This window comes from Carcharodon carcharias, chromosome 11 (assembly GCF_017639515.1).
Source record: "Carcharodon carcharias isolate sCarCar2 chromosome 11, sCarCar2.pri, whole genome shotgun sequence".
NCBI lineage: Eukaryota > Metazoa > Chordata > Chondrichthyes > Lamniformes > Lamnidae > Carcharodon > Carcharodon carcharias.
The window spans coordinates 15,016,955-15,039,881 of NC_054477.1; the positions used below are offsets into that span (position 1 = coordinate 15,016,955).

Consider the following 22,927-nt stretch of genomic DNA (forward strand, 5'->3'; position numbering starts at 1 on the left):
TTGAGAGAGAGAGAAAGCAAGAGAGACAGAGCGAATGAGGGAGAAAGAGGGGTGAAATAGGTGGGGGAAAGGGAAAGGGGAGTTGGGGTAAGAGGTGAGGGAGGGAGGGGTGAGAGTGGGGGGGGGGCGGAGAGACTGGGGGGGAGGGGTTAAATGATGAGGGAGGGAAGGGAGGACAATGGGGAGAGAGTGGGGATAGGGAGGTAAGAGATGGGGGGGCAATTGATGGGACAGGGGTGAGTAAAAGGGGAGGGGGAGAGAGGGGGAGGGTGTAAGAGATGGGGAAGTGATGGAGATGGGGAAGAGATGGAGGAGGGGGAGAGGGAGGAGGGGGAGAGGGAGGGGATGAGAACTGCTGCGATTTGTTGGGGGGTGATGGGGGGCTGGAAGAAAATTGCTTGGGGGGGTGTTAATGGGGCAGAAAGCTGTTCTGGGTTGGGGGGCGCAATTGGTGGGGGAGAAAGCTGCTCCAGGTTGGGGGGGGCGCGGGTGGGTGGTGGGGAAAACTGCTGCCGTTGGGTGAGGGGCGGGGACAGGGTTGTGAGGCATGAGTTATAGGTTACGAAGAAAAACATAACCCCAGCTTATTGAAACACATGTCAAAAGAGTCTGTATTTGCACCCGGTAAGTCGGCAGGCCCAGGTGAGGGGGGGCAGCAGCGATAGTGGCGTTGGAGGGTGTGGTGTGGTTCCCATGGCATACCTCCATGGGCCACAGAGTGCCCGATTAGTAGCCCTCCCCTTCCAGACCGCGGGGAGGCCACCAGGTGGTCTCCCCATGTGGCAGAATGCCCACATTTCACTGGGCAAATGCCAGCAGTTGCGGGGAGAGGCCCTTAATTTGCCACTGGCATGGATCAGTTGGCCTCTGAGTGGGTGGGCCATCTTCCACCTTCCCCGCTGCTGGCAAAATGCCATGATGATGGACATTCCAACCCGCCTTCCTTTGTTATTTACTGGCCCATCCTTAGAGGGCCGGTAAAGCCCAGGCCGTGGTCTCTGGTGATGGTTGGTTTATAAAGCATACAATATAAAGCATGAATGGTCCGCTCATTTTTAGGACCCTGTAATGGTAGACTTATTCCAGGGTTCTGTATTGGCTGCAAAGTGCTTTGGGATGTCCTGAGGTCACGGAAGGTGTCTTATGGATGTGAGTGTTCTGCTTTCACAGTGTTGCTGCCATGTGCAGTGCTAATTGGACAAACTTCCATGAACACTTACCAGCTTCTCAGTTTTCATTTCACTCACGTACAGCAATCTTTGTAAGCATAGTCACCTGTCAATCCTTCACTAGTATGTTGGAATTGTGAAACAACACATTGTCCAGCTGACCAGTTTGATCATTAGTGCACCAGATCAGCCAACTCATGGCTGGCTGGTTTCATTGCTGTGTAAAGTAGAGGACCTGGGATGTTGTGCGCGGTTTTAATATCAGATTTAATTGGCAAAAGAAACAGAAGAGATATGAGAACGTTTATTCCCACGTGGAGAATTGTTTTGATCTGGAATTGCCTGACTGGATGGAAGCAGGTTCAATGATGGCTTTCAAAAGGGAATTAGATAAATAATCGGAAAGGGAAAAACTCACAGAGCTATGGGAAAAGGACAGTGGAGTAGGATTAATCATGTTGCACTTTTAAAGGGCTAGCATAGGAATGATGGTGTGAATAGCCTTCTGTGCTATATATCATTCAATGATTCTATGGTCAATTTATTCTATGACCCAGTGATGATAGATTTGTGCTAGGTTTTTGTAATGGTGAATTCACTCTAGGATTCCTTAATGGGACTCTGTAATGGTTGATATATTCTAAAGCCTGGTGATAGTTGGTTCACTTCGGAATGTGGAAATGATGAATTAATTCTGGAAACTTAGCAGCAGACTTATTTTGGGGATAAGCGTATGTTGGATCCTGGTCACTAGTTTACTGGGACTAATGGATCCGGGTTGCATGCTTATTTTGGAATAGCCGAATTGGCACAGTAGACAGAGTAGGTCAGCAGACAGTTCTTAGGTGGAACACATTCTGTTTATTTACAAAGGTATTCAGCAGCTACACTTGTGTGCTTTCAGCTCAAACGCTGTCTCTACACTACTGACTCTAACTATAGATTACTGACTACTGAAGTAGCCGGCGCTACTCCTCTATTGGATACTAAGATCATGTGATCTTCCATTATAACATTCTTCTTAAAGGTATATTACACATCAAATTACCACAGCGTATTGGATAAAAACGGGCACGGCTGTCTTCAGAATTTAAGTGGAGCCTCAGGGGCTGGTTGGGAGGCAGGGGGCCCGGACAGTCGGGAAGGAATACTGAAGGTGAAGTGTCCATCACCTTCCTGGCGCCATGGAATTATATCAGCAGTGGGAAAGGTGGAGGATGGCACCCCTGCTCAGAAGCCCCTGATTAAGGCTGCTAAGTAGCCAATTAAAGGCCCTTTTATTTTCTTTATTCTTTCATGGGATGTAGGCAAGTCCAGCGTTTGTTGCCCATCCCTAATTGCCCTTGAGCTGAGTAGCTTGCGAGGCCATTTCAGAGGGCAGTTAAGAGACAACCACATTACTATGGATCTGGAGTCCCATGCAAGCTAAACCAGGTAAGGATGGCAGATTTCCTTCCCTAAAGGACATTAGTGAACCAGATGGGTTTTTACAACAATTGACGGTAGTTTCATGGTCATCTTCACTGAGACAAGCTTTCAATTCCAAATTTGCAGGGGCATGAGAGTCCCTTGCAGAGTCTCGCTTAGCTCAGAGCCGTACTCTAGACATAACAGGGATGTGTGACTGAATACCAAATAAAGTGTGAAAACAACAACTTTTTTAAACAATTATGAATGATTAAAAAAGGCAAAAAAGATTAAGAAGAAAAGAAGGAAGAAAAAAACACTGTAGGTACATCATAGACATATACTAAAAGAAAGGAAGAAAGACATCTTTATTACGGCACAAATGGTCAGTCCGAATTGGTAAAAACAGCTCCCCAAAATGGTAAAAAAAAACCCAAGTTGGTCTGTTCACAACAGCTCCCCAAAATGATTAGACAACCCCAAGTTAGTCTGTTCAAGACAGTTCTTTAAAATGGTAATGTTCCCCTTGGTTCATATATCACCACATCTCCGAATAGCCTTGCATGGGGCTGGAGTCTCTGGTCAGTCACTCCGTTGACGTCCCTTCCTCTGTAGGTTTCAGTGGTTGACTAATCCACTCCGGCTGCAGCCTCGAGCATCGGATGCTGGGTCCCTGTAAGTCCAATTTCTGGCTCCATTCCAGCCTTCTGTGGCCTCCATCCAGACTTTCTCAAAGAGCCTGGCAGCTATTAGCCCTTATCAAATTCTTCTCAAAGGCACTGCAAGGCTTTCAGGCTTCGTAATATTCAAGCTGTTTGCACATCTCTTTGATGGTGTCTCCCAACTTCCATCAATCAGGTTACACTGTCCATCAATCAAACTCCATCTCCTGATTCCACACCTTGGTCAGGTGCAATGTTATACATTATCCTGGCTTGTAGCCCAAGGCTCATCAAATGCTAAGGACTGACTCCTGTTAAACAATAGAAAACAATTTTTATCTAGCCAGAAGAGAGGAAAACAGTAGTTTAGATGAAATAACAGCTGCGAATATGATCTGACCAGTATAAAAGCAAGGTGAAAGAGAGGAAGAAACAAATCCACAGTTAATACTCTCACTACTGATTACTATTGATTACATAATTGATTAATTGCTTGACTTAATGAAAGTACAATCACACTTAGTTTTAAATCAAGGTCTACAAAGTAACTTTCAAAAATTCAATATGGGCTTAATACAGGTTCCCTTGAAATCGAGAGCAAGGTAGAAATAAAATACACAAATATAAAAATTGCAAAAACGAGTGATTGCTGGCCTCCAGGATTATTAATTGAATCTAAATTCCACCCAGCCGCCATGGTGGGATGTAAATCCATGTGTGCAGGGGAATAGCCTTGGCCTTTGGATTATTAGCCCAGTGACATTGACACGATGCCATTGTTTTCCCCACAGCTTCTTCCTGTCCCCAGCTTCCTGGCTGGTGCTGCTTGGGGAAACTGCCCTAGCAAAACCTGTGGGCCTCCCTGTGGGCTCGGATTGGGAAGGGCCCCTCCTGATCGGGCAACCTGTTAGCCACGGAGGCCCCTCCAAGCGCCAAAGGCCACCCTCGCAGAAACATCACCCCGCCCTCACTAACTACCTCCGCCCACCTCTGTGAGGAATGCCTGACTGGCCCCTGCAACCCCAATTCCACTTCCTTTGGCCTGAGGGGTGGCCTCCATGGTGATGCTCTGTGCTGGGTGCAGTCCCAGCAATAGCCATTGCTTCTGGTGGCGCTGCTGGGACAGAGGAGCTGCCGACCCTCTGACTCAGGGGGAATCTTGTCCCTTAAAGGGTGGGAGCTCCGACAGCAGCTTATCAGCTGCCTGATGGTCGCAGAATCCGGGCGGAGGTCCCAGAAACGGCTGAGGTGGGGTTGCCCCCCACCCCTCCCTAGTTTTTCGGCCTGCCATCGGGGTGATAACCACCCTACCAAAATTCAGCCTATAACAAAATAATACAAAATTGTTTTGCATTTCATCCTTAGCTCCAGGAATTGCGATAACAAGACCCTGACCTCATTTAGATATTGATAATTGAAGCTCCCGCTCACTGGAAAGCCAATTCTTGGACTCAGAGACTGCAGTCAAGGCAGTACATGCAATACGTACAGTTAATGCAAGGAAGGCTTTTTAGGATGCATCCAGGGTTGACTCATAGAGCAGCAAGCTTTAATCCAACAAGGAAAGATGTCTTGGAAGCAAACACAGAAAACAATCAGCAGGTCAGGCTGCATGTGTGGAGAGTTATCATTTCAGGTCAATGGACTGTCATCAGAATTGGAAGAGCTTAGAGATTTAACAGCTCTTAAGCAAATGCGGTGAGAGGGAAAAATAGGGACGGGGAGGAAGAGCCAAAGGGAAGGTCTGTATTAGGGTTGAGATCAGGAGTGATTGAATGACTAAAGGGATAATAGTGCAAGGCAAAAGCAGATGGTAACAAGTAACGCAACAAAAGATGGATCCAAAGGAGGTGCAAACAGTTACAGCAGAACCATTGCCAGCACCTGCTCACTGAGAAAACGGTGTCATTAAAACAATAAATTTTGCGTTGTTGACTTGAGCTATAATAATGTCCGACAATGATTACAATCATTTTATTATTTAACTTCAGCAGGAAAAGCAATTTACAAGCGGAGTATTTTCAGGAAGGACACTCTTGAACATAGAAACGTATACCTTCTTGTATCTGTCAAACTCAGGAAAAATGCCTATCCTGACACACCATTATTCTTGTCAGACCCTGGCATTGGATTATATGGTAAACCTCTGCTGAATTTCAGAAAACCTTGGTACGTGCTTATTCATGTCACATCTATCCACATCAATAGCCATCAATATTTTATTGGCAGGACTTTTCTGATTCTTAGGTATCAGCAAATCGGAGCAGTGGTTATGATCTCAAGTTGTTGAACTCGCTGAGGTTGGAATGCTGTAAAGAGTATAGCAGAAAGCTGTGTTATTCTATCTTGAGTTTGCATTGAAGAATGCATGACTTAACTTCAGTCTGGAAATAGAAATAAAACTGTTTCAGTTGGGGAACAATTGAGAAATAGCAATCACAATATAATATAATATGATATAAATGACGGAGAATTAGTTATGTTCAGTGAGCTAAAGGAGGTTCTATGCAAACTAGTTAGGAAGCAGGTTGACAGAAGAACAATAGAAAATCTTCAAATAGAAAAGTACAAAATGGTATACAAATTTGTGGTAAGGTTAATAAAATGTGTAATAAAGAAAAATAATTAATTGAATAAAATAATTACGTAGTTAATTAATTAAGAATCACAGGACAGGCAGTGTGTCATGGTCACAGCATGTGGGAACTCTTGAGTGCCATTGTGATCCAGGGCAAACACATCTGCAATAAGTGTTTGTGGCTCGAGGAGCTTTGGCTCAGAGTCAGCTGGAGGCTGAGCTGCAGACACTGCGATGCATCATGGAGGGGGAAAGTTACCTCGACACTTTGTGCCAAGAGGCGGTCACACCCCTTAAGATAGGGTATTCAGGCTTTGTCAGTGGTCAGGGACAGGATGGTGTGACTGCAAGTGGGGTAGGTAGGTAAGGGGACCCAGGGGGAAGGAGTGCAGGAGCCCCAAACTTTGCAATTGTCCAACGGGTTTTAAGTTCTTTCAGCTTGTTTGGATGAGAGTGGAGGTCGCAGGGTGGATGAGCCATGGTACCTTGCTACAAGAAGTCATTCAAGTGCAGGGAGCAGAAAGGAATTAAGTGATAGCAGGGGATAGTATAGTGAAGGGGATTGACACTGTTCCCTGCAGCAAAGAGCGAGAGTCCAGACAGCTGTGTTGCCTGCCTGGTGCAAGGGTTCAGGACATCTGCTCAGGCCTAGAGAGGAACTTGCAGTAGGAGGGGGAAGATCCAGTCATCATGGTCCATGTAGGGACCAATGACATAGGCAGGACAAGGAAAGAGGTTCTGCGTAGTCAGTATGAGGAGCTAGGCACCAAATTAAGAAGCACAATATCAAAGGTAATAATCCAGAGTTTATTACCTGAGCCACATGAAGATTGGCATAGGGCAAATAAGATTAGAGAAATGATTTTGTGGCTCAAAGACTGGTGTGGTAGAAGTGGCTTCCAGTTTGTGAGGCACTATCGCCAGTACTGCAGAAAGTGGGACCTGTGCTGCTGGGATGGTCTCCACCTGAACCAGGCTGGGACCTGTGTTCTAGCGAGCCGCACAACTAGGAATGTAAGGACATAGGAACAGGAGTAGGCCATTCGGCCCGTCAAACCTGCTCCGCCATTCAGTTAGATCATGGCTGAACTGATAGCTCAAATAGAATTCTAACAGTGTGATCTGATAGTCACTATAGAGACCTGAATATTGAATGGTATATACATGACATTTAGGAAGGACAGGAAACTAGGAAAAGGTAGAGGGGTGGCCCTGTTACTTAATGATGGTATTAGCACAGTAGAGAGGGATGATCTAAGCTCAAGAAACCAGGATGTAGAAGCAGTTTGAGTAGAGATGAGAAATATTAAAGACAAGAAATCACTTGTGGGAGTGGTGTGCTGGCCCCCTAACAGTACCCACTTAGTAGGCCGAGTATAAAGGAAGAAATCATGGAACTTGTCAAAAAGGTATGGCAATAATCATGGGGTATTTTAATTACATATTGACTGGAAAAGTCAGATGGGCAAAGGTAGCCTGAACGTAGAGCGCATAGAATGTTTTCAGGATAGTTTCTTAGAACAGCACGTTCTGAAGTCAACTAGAGAGCAGGCTAGACCTGGTATTGTGCAAGATAGGATTAATTAATGACCTCATAGTAAAGGCACCCCTAGGTAGCAGTGATCATAATATGATTGAATTTTACATTCAGTTTGAGGGAGAGAAGAGTGGGTCCAAGATTAGTATTTTAAATTTAAGTAATTGCAATTATGAGGGCATGGAAGCAAAGCTAGCTAAAGTGAACTGGCAAATTAGGTTAAGGGGTAGGTCAGTAGAGTTGCAATTGTAGACATTCAGAGGAATATTCCAGAATACACAGAATAGATTTTTTCCAACAAGAAAGAAACATTCCAAGGGGAGGACCCACCATCCATGGTTAACTAAAAAATTTAAAATTAGTATCAAGCTCAAATATAAAGCATTTAATTCTGCAAGGATGGGTGGCAGGTCAGAATATTGTACAGAATATAAAAAACAGTGGAGAAAGACTAAAAGATTAATAAGGAGGGCATCTGGAGTACTTGGTACAGTATGGGTCTCCTCATTTAAGGAAGGATGTAAATGCGTTGGAAGCAGTTCAGAGAAGGTTTACTGGATTAATACCTGGAATGGGTGGGTTGTCTTATGAGGAAAGGTTGGACAGGCCAGTCTTGTATCCACTGGAGTTTAGAAGAGTAAGAGGTGACTTGATAGAAACATATAAGATCCTAAGGGATCTCGACAGGATAGATGTAGAAGGATGCTTCCTCTTGTGGGAGAATCTGGAACTAAGGGTCACAGTTTAAAATAAGAGGCCACCCATTTAAGACAGAGATGAGGAATTTTTTTTTTCTGAGAGGATGGTGAGCCTTTGGAACACTCTTCCTCAAAAGGTGTTGGAAGCAGGGTTTTGAATATTTTTAAGGCAGAGGTTGATAGATTCTTGATAAACAAGGGTGTGAAAGATTATCGGGGGGTAGGCAAGTTGATGTTGCAATCAGATCAGCCATGATCTTACTGAATGACAGACCAGGCTAGAGGGGCTGATTGGCCTACTCCTGCTCCTAATTCATATGTTCGTATGTACAAAATGAATACTTTCACAATAATGTGATGGAGGCAGTTCAGAGAAGGCTTAGTGGATTTGTTCCTGGAATGTATCTATTCTGTTTATTCTGAACTATCCCTTTAAAATCTAGCAAGAAAGGATACATTAAATAAGAGAGTTCAATGGATGAAAAGACTCATGGATTGGTCACAGCACAGGAGGAGGCAATATAGCCTGTTATTTTGTGCTGATTCTCTGAAGGTGCAACTCACTTAGTGCCATTACCCCACCTTCTCCCAGAAACTCTGCACATTCTTTCTTTTCAAATAACAATCAAATTCCCCCCCACCCCCAGAATGCCTTGATTGAACCTGTTTTCACCCCACTCAGTGTATTCCAGATCCTAACCACTCGCTTGGAGAAGTTGAGAGGAGATTTGAATTAGGTGTTCAAAATCATGAGGGGTCGGGGCAGAATAATTAGGGAGAAACTGTTCCCATTAGTGGAAGGAGCGAGAAGCAGAGGGCACAGATTTAAGGTCATTGGCAAAAGAAGCAGTGGCGACATGAGGAAAAACTATTCATGCAGAGCGGGCAAGATTTCTGAGAGTGTGTTCAAGGGAATTTTCTACAGCAGTGTGTTTCCAGTCCAATGAGAAAGGAGGCATTATTAGACCTGGTTCCTGGGAATGAGGTGGGCCATTGATCAGCCGCTAAACCAAGGCTGCATCTTCCATCTTGGATGGATGTAGAAGATCTTGTGCCACTATTTCAAAGAAGATCCAGCTCACCAAATCCTTTCGTGCTATGGCTAGTTAATAGTTGGTCCATAGTGAGGCCCTGCAATGTTAAGTTCATTCAATGATCTCGAATAACAGCTTCTCTCCAAGGCCCTGTATTGGTCAGTTCATTCTAAAGCCCTGCAATAGTGGGTTCATTCTGTGGCTCTGTATCGCAGGTTTCATTCTGTGGACAGTAACTGTGAGTTTTTTTAGGGCCTTAAATGGTGGCTTTATTCTGTGACTCTGATGGTGGCTCAATTCTATGGCTTCATAATGTTAGGTTTATTCTTTGGGCAGAATTTTCTACCTGGTGGGCGGGCCTGATCCAATTTCCGGCAGGCGGAGAGCTGATCTCCGCTGGAGAAACGGGCCCCGCCACAATTTTACGAGGGCGGGCCAATTAAGGCCCACCCAGCGTGACACCCGGGGGAAGCGCTATGAGCTCCCTGTGCGGGCAGGGGGGGATTCCCCAAAAGTGAGAGTGCGCTCCTTCACACATGTGCACGAAAGAGCACACATCTCCCTGAGGCTAAGTGCTGCCTCAGGGAGATCGCTGACAGTTTTAAGAATGTTAAAAATAGAAAAGAAAATCCTTAACATGTCCCCCCTCATGTGACAATGTCACATGAGATGGGACAGGTTCATAATTTACATAACAAGTTTATTAAACTTTTTAAAACCCTGCATGAAACCGCGTCCCGCCGGTGGATGAGGTTTCATGATTTTTCCATTCCCCGCTGAGGCTCCTGGCCTGTCCACCAACCTTAAGGTTGGACGGGCAGGTCCTTTAATTGTTTCAATGATCCTGTCAATGGCCTCAATTGGCCATTGACAGGTCGGCGGGCCCACTGCTGATTTTGCTGCGCCCCCACCTTCCTGAAAATTTAAATGGGGGAGGGGGATAACGTCGGGGGTTCTGCCTGACATCATCCCGCGTCATTTTAGGCGTCAGGGAGTAGGCCCCGCCTCCTGCTCGCTGACGGCAAAATTCAGCCCTATGGCTCCATAATGCTGGGTTTATTCTATCGCTCTGTAACGGTGGGTTCATTCTCGACTCTATAATGGTAAGTGTTGTGATGGTTAGTGAACAGCAGTCATGTTAGGTCAGCATCTCCTGTAAAATGGCAATCATTTCTTCCAACAGTAGTTGTGCTATCAGGATGTCACTTTTCACCATTCCAATTTGATATGTGTGAGTAAATTGATCTTAAGTGATTTGCTGTTTAATCTGTAAAATATGAAGCCATGTATTGCCACAGTTCAAGCTTAACCTGAACTGACAACTGATAGACACTTCACTGGAGAAAATCCTCAACTCTTTTCTGCTGAAGTAAACTGACATCAGTTTATATTCACCTTTTGAAGCCTAGACTAATATTACATTCTGAGGCATTTTGAAGTTATTCCGGTCCATTTGCAGATGTTGGAGATTCAATGCATCGTGTTATATGTAACAGGAACCAGACTTGTGTCTTAACATCTGGCAAGATTTTGAGTGGCACTGCTGGGAGGAGGAGATCTCCTGAGATAAAGGAGAAAAACATGACAACATAAGAGGATTTAGTAACAGGAAAGCAACATTTAAATTTGAGATATTTTAGAACTGGGGCATTACATTTGGCAGGGGGATGGGATACAGAGTGGATGTATAGTAGGAAGTGATGCACAGCCAAGTATAGAAGCAAAACCAAGTCAATCTGGAAGGCAGAGCATATTTATAGTCAAGTTAAAGCACAAGCGAGCATGGCAAGGCTGGATAGCATTTATTTTAATGCCAGGAGTCTTGTGAATGAGGCAGATGAGTTGAGGGTGTTGATTAACACATGGGGATACGATAACATTGCGATCATGGAGACATGGTTGAAGGAGGGGCAGGACTGACAGCTCAATATTCCGGGGTATAGAATCTTCAGGTGAGATGGGCGGGGGGGGTGCAGTTGTAAAAGAGGAGGTGGTGTTGCAATATTGATCAAGGGGATGATATCTTAGAAGGTGCCTCAAATGAGGCCATGTGGGTAGAACTTAAAAGTAAAAAGGGGGCAATCACATTGCTGGGAGTGCAACATAGACCCCCAAACATTCAGGGGTGATAGAAGGGCAGATATGTAGGCAAATCTCAAAGAAGCGCAAAAATCATAGGATAATAATAGTAGGGGATTTCAAGTTTCACAATATTAACTGGGATAGACAAAGTGTGAAAGATTTAGAGGGGGCAGAATTCTTAAAATGTGTCCAGGAGAGCTTTTTAAGCCAACACGTAGAAAGTCCAACAAGAAAAGGGGCGGTGCTGGTTCTAATTTTAGGGAACGAAGCCGGGCAAGTTTAGAAGTGTTAGTGGGAAGCATTTCAGTGATAGTGACCATAACTCAGTAAGTAGTTATGGAAAAGGGCAAAGATAGACTGGAAATAAAGGTTCTGAACTGGGGGAAGGCCAATTTCAATATGATAAGGCAGGATCTGGCCAAAGTGGACTGGGAGCAGCTACTTGTAGGAAGATCTACATCACAGCAGTGGGAGTCATTCAGAAAGGAAATAGTGAGAGTGCAGAGCCAACATGTTCCTGTAAAGGTGGAGGGTAGGACCAACAATCCTAGAGAACCCTGGATGTTGAGGAATATACAGGATTGGATAAGGAAAAAAGGATATGGTTGATACTGAGGGCCCAAAACAGCAGAAGCCCTAGAAGAATATAGAAAACTTCAGGGGGTTACTTAAAAAATAAATTACAAGAGCGAAGAGGGGGCATGAAACAACACTGGCAGGTAAAATAAAGGAAAATCCAAAGGCGTTTTATAAGTATATTTGGGGCAAGAGGATAACCAGAGAAAGAGAAGGACCCATTAGGACTAAAGTGGCAATCTGTGTGAGGAGCCAGAAGACGTAGTTGAGGTTTTAAATGAGTACTTTCACTATAGAGAAGGATGGTGTAGGTATAAAAATCAGGGAGGGGGACTGTGATATATTTGAACAAATTTGCATTGAGAGGGAGGAGGTATTAGCAGTTTTAACAGCCTTAAAAGTGGATAAATACCCAGGTCCAGGTGAGATGTATCCCAGGTTTCTGTGTGAGGCAAGGGAGGAGTTTGCAGGGGCCCTGACATTAATTTTCAAATCCTCTCTGGTCATAGGAGAGGTGCCAGAGGACTGGAGAACAGCTTATTCAAGAAGGCTGGTAGAGACAAACCAGGGAACTTTAGGCCAGTGAGTCTAACATCAGTGGTAGGGGAAACTTTTGGAAAACATTCTGAGAGACAGAATTAATCTCCGCTTGGAGAGGTAGGGATTAATCAAGGATGGTCAGCATGGCTTTGTCAGGGGGAGATCATGGGGATATTTCCTCCCTGTCGAGCCGGCCGGCCGGGAGTGGGCGCGAGTGGGAGCGGAGCCCGACCCCGCATGCTGAACAGAAAATGCTGACCCATGTCTAACAAATTTGAATGAATTTTTCGAGGAGGCGACTAGATGTATAGATTAGGGTTGTGCTTTTGATATAGTCTACATGGACTTCACTAAGGCTTTTGACAAGGCCTTCCATGGGAGTCTGGTCAAGAAGGTAAGAGTACCATAGAACCATAGAACACTATAGCACAGAAAACAGGCCATTCGGCCCTTCTAGTCTATGCCAAAATATTATTCCGCTAGTCCCATTGACCTGCACCTAGTCCATAACCCTCCAGACCTCTCCCATCCATGTATCTATCCAATTTATTCTTAAAACATAAGAGTGAGCCCGCATTTACCACATCAGATGGTAGCTCGTTCCACATTCTCACCACTCTCTGAGTGAAGAAGTTCCCCCTAATGTTCCCCCTAAACCTTTCTCCTTTCACCTTAAAGCTATGTCCTCTCATGTTTATTTCTCCTAATCTAATTGGAAAGAGCCTACTCGCATTTACTCTGTCTATATCCCTCATAATTTTGTAAACTTCTATCAAATCTCCCCTCATTCTTCTCCGCTCCGAGGAATAAAGTCCTAACCTGTTTAATCTTTCCCTGTAACTCAACTCCTGAAGACCCGGCAACATCCTAATAAATATTCTCTGCACTCTTTCAATCTTACTGATATCCTTCCTGTAGTTAGGCGACCAGAACTGCAAACAATACTCCGAAGTTGGCCTCACCAATGTCTTGTACAACCTTACCAAAACATCCCAACTCCTATACTCAATACTTTGATTTATGAAGGCCAGTATGCCAAAAGCTTTCTTTACAACCCTGTCTACCTGTGACGCCACTTGCAGGGAATTATGTATCTGAACTCCCAGATCCCTTTGTTCCTGCGCACTCCTCAGTGCCCTACCATTTACTGTGTATGTCCTACCTTGGTTTGTCCTTCCAAAATGCAACACCTCACACTTTTCTGCATTAAATTCCATCCGCCATTTTCTGGCCCATTTTTCCAGTTGGTCCAGATCCCTCTGCAAGCTTTGAAAGCCTTCCTCGCTGTCGACAATGCCTCCAATCTTAATATCATCAGCAAACTTGCTGATCCAATTTACCACATTGTCATCCAGATCATTGATAGACAATAACCAACAATGGTCCCAACACAGATCCCTGAAGCACACCACTAGGCACAGGTCTCCAGTCTGAGAAGCAATCATCCACTACCACTCTCTGTCTTCTCCCACACAACCAATTTTGAGTCCAGTTTACAACCTCTCCATGGATACCAAGTGTCTGAACCTTCTGAACTAACCTCCCATGTGGGACCTTGTCAAAGGCCTTACTAAAGTCCATGTAGACAACATCCACAGCCTTTCCTTCATCTACTTTCTTAATAACCTCCTCGAAAAACTCTACAAGGTTCGTTAAACACGACCTACCACACACAAAGCCATGCTGACTATCCTTAATCAGCCCTTGGCTGTCCAAATAATTGTATATCTGATCTCTCAGAACACCTTCCAATAATTTACCTACCTACTGACATCAGGCTCACAGGCCTGTAATTACCTGTGTGCAGTTCTGGTCGCCACACAATTACCCTGGGGCATGGGGAAATTATAGTTCTCTGTTGCTTTCTCAATGGATGTGCCTCAGCCAATCAGAATTGACTTACCGACCAATCAACAATCTTTTTTCTTGTAGTATAAACTAGTGATCGTTTGAAATTTGCCGTTCTTGCATTTGTCCTGATGAGTGCAAGACAAAAAGCTTTGGCAACATGCCTCTCTTTTCAGCAATATTCAAGTTCTATAATACCAAACGACAGTAGGTAAAGTTTAAAAATCTGTGTAATTCAGGAGTTGCACAGAGAACCATAGTTTCCCCAAGCTCCCGGGTAATTCAAAAAAGGTGCAAGTCTTGAACATATTATTTTATTTGCAGAGAATGAGTCCCTGCCTATGTAAATCTACTGTTAGATGTGATTCTACGATTGGACAGCACTTGTTGAACACTCCAGAGTGTGCTAACAGCTACACTAACAACCGGTTTAAGATAAATCAGTCGAGCTGATAACGTGGTTGATTTATGCTCTCCAGAAGAGACATGCATTGCGAAACAAGCACTGTCCATTTAGAAAAAGTTAGACAAACTTTGCAAGATGGGAAAACGAGAAGAGCTTTTTTTTAATATGCTTACATAGAAGGTTCAGCACAGAATCAGGTCATTGGGTCGAACTGGACTATGCCAGTGTTTATGCTTGACATAAGCCATTGCTCACACTGCTTCGGCCGGGATTTTCCGGCTCCGTTGCAGGTGGGACCGGCTGTGGGTGAGGCGGGCGCTCCAGCCAGAAGCCCATTGTCTTGCGGCGAGACCGGAAGATCGCAATGGTGGGTGGGCACGGAAAATCCCACCGTTCATCTAACCCTATTAGCAGGATCCTTCTATCCCTTTATTAACTCATGCGCTTACGCAACTTCCCCTTAAGCACATCTATGATGTTCACCTCAAATTGTTCCACGTGGCAGCAAGATTCATGTTCTCACCACTTGGGTTGGGAAACAGGCCATTGAAAATCAGGTGCCATGCTTGCTGTCAGCCTGTAAATCCTCCCCCCAATGCGATTTTACAAGCGTCGGAGGTGATATTGGTCATGCCACCCTCCCCTGGCCCTTCACCTCCACTTTCTTGTCCGATTCCCATATCCCTTGATTCCCCTAGCACCCAAAAATCTAGGCTTGAATTCCTCAATGACAGAGCATCAAAGGCTCTCTAGGCTGGAGAACTCCAAAGGTTCACAACCCTCTGAGTGAAGACATTTCTCCTCGTATCAGTCTGAGATGGCCAATTCCCTTATGCTGACACACTGCCCTCTAATTCTGGACTCCCCAGTCAGGGGAGTCTGCCTGTCAGCGTCTACCCTGTCAAGGCCCCTCAGAATCTTTTGCCCTTCAACGAGATCACCTCTCCTTCTACTAAACTCAAAGGAATGTTGGTCCATTCTACTCAATAGGCAGAATTTTACCCTCAGAGCTGCCTTAGGGAGATGAAGAAAGATATAGAAAAAAATTAATAAACCACAGAAAAATGCAATGAAACATGTCCCCCACTCATATGACAGAGCCACATCAGCAGGGACATGTTTTTAATTAAAAAATAAAGTTTTTACATCGTTTGTATTTGCTTCTGGAAACCTCATCCCACCCGTGGATGAGGCGTCCAAAAATAAAAGCTAAGGCCACTTGTCCTTTTCGCCTGCCCCGCCGACTGTTGGGTTGAACGGGCAATGAAAAATTAACGACAAGTGACAACTTAATGGCCTTAATAGGCCTTTTAATTATCGACGGGCGCGCTGCCAGCTCCAGTGCACGCCCGCGCGGCTGACATCATCATGAGTCATTTCATGCTCGGTCGGGTTGGGCACGCACCCGTCCGTAAAGCTAAAAGCTCTGCCCAATATCTCCTCTCAGAACTATCCTCTCTTCTCAGGAATCAGTCTAATCCAGCACGCTGGCGAATAGCCTGTTAATGATCATTGTGTAGGCTGGCAATGAATAGGGGAAAGTCAACTAAAAACTGCAAACAAGAAACCTTCACAATAATACAATAACTGTGGCTTACACTGGCTCTGATTGTGTGATTGTAATTTACCTGCGATGTGCAAAGACTTATACAATGTGTGAACGCTATTAGTGTGCTGTGATTAGCCAGTATGGTGCAGACCACCATTCATTAAATTACATTTGGGTTTATTAATATAGTTTTAGAGAAGATGTTTTCACTTGCAGACAAGTCTAAAACTAACAACCATAATTATCAGATAGTCACCAGGGGTAGCAGGGTCATTTGAGACCTCAGGGAGTTGGTGGCCGCTGCCCTTTTGCGAATTGCCCCAGACCCAGGTATGCCTCTCATGTTCAGGGTTATGAGCCATGGTCAATGCCAGAACCATGGTGATGTCGGAGGAGATTGAGGGACTACGGCTATTTACAGCAGAGGGTCCTTCGGGATGAGGATTTGTGTTTCCTTTAAGTACACATGGGGAAGGCAATGGGAAACCACCTCATGTGGTCATTTCCCTCATCATATTGTTCACTGAAACTCAAAACGGGAGGCTCCTAAGAGCAACTGAAGGGGTAAGCGTGAGGCCGTGAGGCATGGAGAAATGAGAAGAGGGCCTACCCTTAGGCAGATCACTACTACAACAATAATAGGTCCAATCGGGAACTCAGGAGGAACTTCATGAATGGTTAGACAGTGAAACTTAGTACCAGAGGGAGTAGGTGAGGTGAATACCATAGATACCTTCAAGGGGAAGCTAGAAAAACACAAGGGGGAAAAAGAAATAAAAAGACAGCTGATGGAGAAAGATGGAGTGTGAGAGGAGGCTCATGTGGGAGCATGAATACCGACATGAGTCAGTTGGGCCGAATGGCCCATTTCTGTTCTGTAAGCACTTAGTCATTTGCAAGACTGCAGTCAGTGTTTGGAGTGAACTGTAAAGGCCACGCCACTTAAAGGGGATTAAGTACACATTGAAGATTGACAAGGAGTTATTAACTCGTGAACTAATGAGGCAGCAACAAAGACTGAAAATGCTGGAAATGTATAGTAGATCAGGCAGCATCAACGTAAAGTGAAACAAGTGCTTTATTCGTAAGGGTTTCAGCCAGAATAAGTGGAGCCCTTTCAAGAGGCTGCATCCCACAGCTATGAAATTGGCATTAATGCAAATGGTTTGAAAATTGCCTGTTTTGAATGGGGTCATTTTAAATCGTGGACACCGTAATAGAACTACATGGAATTTTGCAGTGTAGAAACAGGCCATTCGGCCTAACTGGTCCTTGTTGTTCAGTGAATTGGGCTTATACTCTCAGGAGTTTAGAAGAATGAGAGGCAATCTCATTGAAACCTACTAGGTCCTGAAGGGGCTGGAAAGGAGAGATGCTGAGAGATTGTTTCCACTGGTCCACGAATCTAAAATATGGGGGTACAGTACCAGGATAAGGGGCTGATCATTGAGGACTGAGATGAGGAGAAACTACTTCACTGAAGTAGAGGGTTGTGGATGCTCCATCACTGAATACATTTAAGGCTAGATAGACAGATTTTTGGTCTCTCAGGAAATTAAGGGGTATGGGAAAGGAGGGTGTAAATTGAGTTGAAGCCCAAGATCATCATATTGAATGGTAGGAGCAGGCTTGATGGGCCATGTTGTCTACTCCTGCTCCTTTTTTTTATGCACTTAGCTCCACCCGACCCTTCTGCTAGTCCTGCTTCAACTATCTGCATATTCTCCTGCTCCTCGGTTTCACGTTCTGATTAACTTGTTTCCCTTTATCTCTTATTGACCCAACAGGTCTGTTCCAGAAGGCAATCATCCAGAGTGGAACAGCCTTATCCAGCTGGGCTGTCAACTACCAGCCTGCCAAGTATACCCGGCTGTTGGCCGAGAAGGTTGGCTGCAGCATGCTGGACACCATTGACCTGGTGGAGTGCCTGCGGATGAAGACCTACAAGGAGCTGATCGAGCAGGACATCATGCCCGCCCGTTACCACATCGCCTTTGGGCCGGTGATCGATGGCGACGTCATTCCCGACGACCCCCAGATCCTGATGGAGCAGGGCGAGTTCCTCAACTACGACATCATGCTGGGCGTCAACCAGGGGGAGGGGCTGAAATTCGTGGAGAACATGGTGGACAACGAGGACGGCATCTCGGCCAGCGACTTCGACTTTGCGGTCTCCAACTTTGTTGACAATCTCTACGGCTACCCGGAAGGGAAGGACACCCTGCGGGAGACCATCAAGTTTATGTACACCGACTGGGCGGACAAGGAGAACCCCGAGACGCGACGCAAAACCCTGGTGGCGCTGTTCACCGACCACCAGTGGGTGGCTCCGGCAGTGGCCACAGCAGACCTGCACGCTCAGTACGGCTCGCCTACGTATTTCTACGCCTTCTACCACCACTGCCAGAGTGATATGAAGCCAGGCTGGTCTGATGCTGCTCATGGCGATGAGGTCCCCTATGTCTTTGGTGTCCCCATGATTGGGCCCACTGAGCTCTTTCCCTGCAACTTCTCAAAGAACGATGTTATGCTCAGCGCTGTGGTCATGACCTATTGGACCAATTTTGCCAAAACAGGGTAAGCAGACTCTACCAGGAAGCTTCAAGACTTTTATTTTGTTTTCAGATTAAAAACGCTATATTTTTACTTCAAATAATGCAGAGCTTGTAGCTCTAAAACCACTGCACAAGGATTGTATGATTATGGGAATATGGTGTGGCTCAGTTGGTAGCACTCGTGCCTCTCAATCGGGAGGTCATGGGCTCAAGTTTCACTCCAGAAACTTGAGCACAAGACCCAGGCTGACGATCCCAGTGCACCACTGAAGGAATGCTGCACAGTTGGAGGAGGTGCTGCCTTTCAGGTGAGACATGAAATCTAGGCCGTGTCCGTTTGTTGAATGTGTAAAAGATTTGGAGGAGTGTTTGAAGAAGGATAGAGGAGCTCTCACTGGTGCCGTGGCCAATATTTATAGCTCAGCCAACCTCACTAAAATCGATTATCTGATCATTATCTCACCGCTGTCTGAGGGAGCTTGTTATACAAAATTGGGCTGTGTATTTCCTGCGAATATTTGCACAAACCTCGGGAGTCCGGGTGTCTGAAAGATGGTGGGGTAAATTTTGACCTCCAAGGCCTGGGTGTTAATGTGCTGGGATGGAATCACCTCCGCTTAATAGAACTTGACTCAGTTTTCATTCCATTGGTTTCCATCGTGGCCTCCAGGCTCAAAGCAGCTGCCCACACCCCCCGCCCCCCGCCTTATCTTGTTTATGTGCATGTCTCGATAAGGGAGATTGTAATTGAGGTCCAGGAGTTTGAACAGGCTGGGCCTCAAATTCATGCTACTAAGAAGGAGCAGTAGGGGAGGGATTGGCATTCTGACATTCGCCATGCACCTCAACCCCCAGCCACTGAAACCCAGCTGAAATCTACCCCCCCCCACCCACCCCCGACAAAATGATCCTGCCACAGACCTGTGCGCGGAGACCATTTGGAATTTTTGTGCTGTTAAAACTCTTCTCTGATTTCCCTCCACTTTCGTTTCAGTGACCCGAATCAGCCGGTTCCACAAGACACCAAGTTCATCCACACAAAACCCAATCGGTTTGAGGAGGTCGCCTGGTCAAAGTACAACCCGAAGGATCAGCTATACCTTCACATTGGCCTGAAGCCAAGGGTGCGAGAACACTACCGAGCTACCAAAGTAGCCTTCTGGTTGGAGCTTGTCCCCCACTTGCATAACCTGAACGAGATCTTCCAGTACGTTTCAACGACCACAAAAGTCCCGCAAACGGACTCCACTCCATTCCCCTACGTGACCCGACGGGCCCCAGGCAAGTTATGGTCCTCGACTACCAAACGCCCGCCTTTGACTCCCTCCCACAACCCCAAGCAGGCGAAAGAAACCCGCAAGTCGAGCCCCGAGGAGACAACGGTCTTGATCGAGGACAAGCGGGACTACTCCACCGAGCTGAGCGTCACCATCGCGGTGGGGGCCTCCTTGCTCTTCCTGAACATCCTGGCCTTCGCCGCCCTGTACTACAAGAAGGACAAGCGGCGCCACGAGACGCACCGGCGGCAGAGCCCGCAGCGCGGCACCGCCAACGACCTGGCCCACCTGCAGAACGAGGAGATCATGTCGCTGCAGATGAAGCAGATGGAACACGAGCATGAGTGCGAGTCGATGCAGACCCACGACACCCTGAGGCTCACCTGCCCGCCCGACTACGCGCTCACCCTGAGGAGGTCTCCGGACGATATCCCACTCATGACGCCCAATACCATCACCATGATCCCAAACACGTTGGCTGGAATGCAGCCTTTGCACACCTTCAACACTTTCACCGGAGGCCAAAACAGTACAAATTTGCCCCATGCACATTCGACGACTAGAGTATAGCTCCCTTCGGAGCGGGTTCCCCCATTTGTGGCTCCTTAGCTGGGTAGAAAGTTCATTTTTTGAAATGATTTTAACAAGAGTTGAAGCAGAACTTGTCAGAAAACCATTCGGATCCTATAAGTAGAAGACAAATATCGAGTAACTATTTTTTGGGGTGGGGGTTGGTGGGGGGGTCGGGGGGTGGTGCGGGTGTTGGCGGCATGGGTGTTCATATATTCACTTCACAATTGAATTGTTTCAATACTGGGAAATGAAAATAAACGAGGGAAAGACAAAAAAAAGAAACGGTGCATTCTACAATCGGTACAGACAGCGTAAGTCTTTTATAAGTGATGAACATTTGAAAATTAATTAACTATTCCACTGTATCAGATGGATCTCTCAATAACTGACAGCTCAGTCCAACAGTGCAGGGAATGGACTCTTTATGATCATCTGGCAGAGACAGTGGGAAATATAAACTACAGGACAGTGTATTCAACAAAGGATAGCTCTAGTTTCAAAGTAAGTGATTGTACAGTATCTTCAATGTGCCATGTTGTGTTGCACTCTTATTACCAGGATTGATGACTGAACAAAGGTTTTTTTTTCTCTCGCTTTGAAATGTGTGATGTACTCCACTCGATGAATATGGCATTTCATCAATGAAAGGACATTTCAGTCGTGCGGATCCCACGTCTGTATGAAGTAAGACCGACTTGTCCTTCTGAACTGTATTTATGAAACTTTGTAAACATTTGTACATAGCTGTGGGTTAAAAAAAAAGCTTTTATTGTTCTTTTTAAGTTTAAAAGGATCAGCTTTTAGACAGCTTGTGCTTTATATCATGTTCTTTCTGTATATACATAAGATAAACCATCTCCGTTCTACGCCAATTACTTTACATGGATAATATGGTTCTTGGAGTACTTTAGAGTCTTGGGAATTCGTAACATCAACCTCTGTAGAAGATATTGGTGCTCGCTTATGCTTACTGCCCGAAACATTTCTTCTATGTAACTTAGCTTATCTCTGTTTTAGATTATGTTAGGTGCATGTTTAAGTATCGTAGCGAGCGACTGTGAATCTATATTTTCTTTTGGTACGTTTTCAGAAAGTTGTCATGAGGCGAAGTGGGATTCGTGAGGACTAGCCGACGGTTGGGTGGGATGGGGAGGGTTTACAAGTAAACAATAATGTTAATATTAAAAGCAGACAAAACTAGTTTTCTCTCATCAGCCATTTTATGTCACTTCTTCAGTACAATGCTTTTTGTTATTTGCCTTCGGGGAGAGGATTGGGGGAAGCGACAGCCTGATTACTGACTCAAACTTGGATAGCAGGTCCAGGCGATGTGTCTGAGGGGAGGCAAAACGAGGGACAAACGGCTTAGTCGGCTTTGTGAGTGTGTAGCAATCCTGGAAAGGTCCGTGTAAAATGTCTTTGCGCCACAAGCCGGGGTACAAAGGTTAAGGGATGATATCCACTTTTGGGATTAATACACAGATTAAGAACTGGATTCGCCATTGGAAGGAACACGCCTCATAAGGACACAGACCTAGAATACAAGTAATAGACTTTCATTTGAATCTTGTTAAACGTGTGCATTCTTTCCCTCATTATGTCCTATACATTTTAAAGCACGAAGGGTCTTTAAATGTAGTATATCGATGTATATGTTTTCGTTCCACTTTTGTTTGCCTTAAGTGATAATAGACGATGACCTTTTGGCTGGACATATATATATATATATAAAATTTTCAGCAGCTTTTTTAAATAAAATGATCACACTATTTTCTAATTTATCGTACTTTTGTTATGTGTGATTAAATCGCTCGCAACCCAGAATGACCCCCCCACGCCATCCCAGCTCGAATGTTTTCGCTGCCTTCAACATCCTGAAAGTTTGGATGCGCTTGTGCGACCTCCCCCCTCCCTCTGTTTTAAATTGGAATTTTAAAAAAAATTCATTCTCGGGATACGGGCATCGCTGGCAAGTTCGACCTATGTTACCCGTCCATAGTTGCCCTGAGAAAGTAACGGTGGCAGACCTTTTCTTCATGGGCAATTGAGTGCCTTTTTACGCCATTTCTGAGGGCAGTCAATATCAACCGTGTTGGCCTGGGACTGAGCCACATATAGGCAGCCCTGCCTAAGGATGGCAGGTTCGCTCTTTCAAAGTATGTTACCAAATGAATCGTGTTTTTGCGACAATCCACTAGTTTCATGGTCATTTCTGCTGATTCCTATTTTCTAGATTTAAAAAAAAACTGAATTCAAGCCATGGTAGGGTTTGAATGTATGTTCTCTGGATTATTCATCTGGTAACTAACTTACTTGAAGGATGGCATCACTTCGAATAAGGGAGTTAAACAACAGCAACAACTTGCGTTTATTTGGCACCTTTAATGTAGTAAAACATCCCGAGGGGCTTCACGGGACATAATAAAACAAAATTCG

At 45.3% G+C, this 22,927-nt stretch overlaps 1 protein-coding gene across 1 annotated transcript in view; it reads left to right on the plus strand.

The window, feature by feature from the left end:
* Positions 1-20,586, plus strand: part of LOC121284060 (neuroligin-4, X-linked) — a 146,929-nt gene extending 126,343 nt beyond the window's left edge. The window contains exons 3-4 of the mRNA XM_041199063.1: positions 17,874-18,663; positions 19,636-20,586. Of these exons, the coding sequence (XP_041054997.1) occupies positions 17,874-18,663; positions 19,636-20,488 (1,643 nt within the window). The 3' untranslated portion in view covers positions 20,489-20,586. The remainder of the gene's footprint in view (positions 1-17,873; positions 18,664-19,635) is intronic.
* The last annotated feature ends 2,341 nt before the right edge of the window (positions 20,587-22,927 follow it).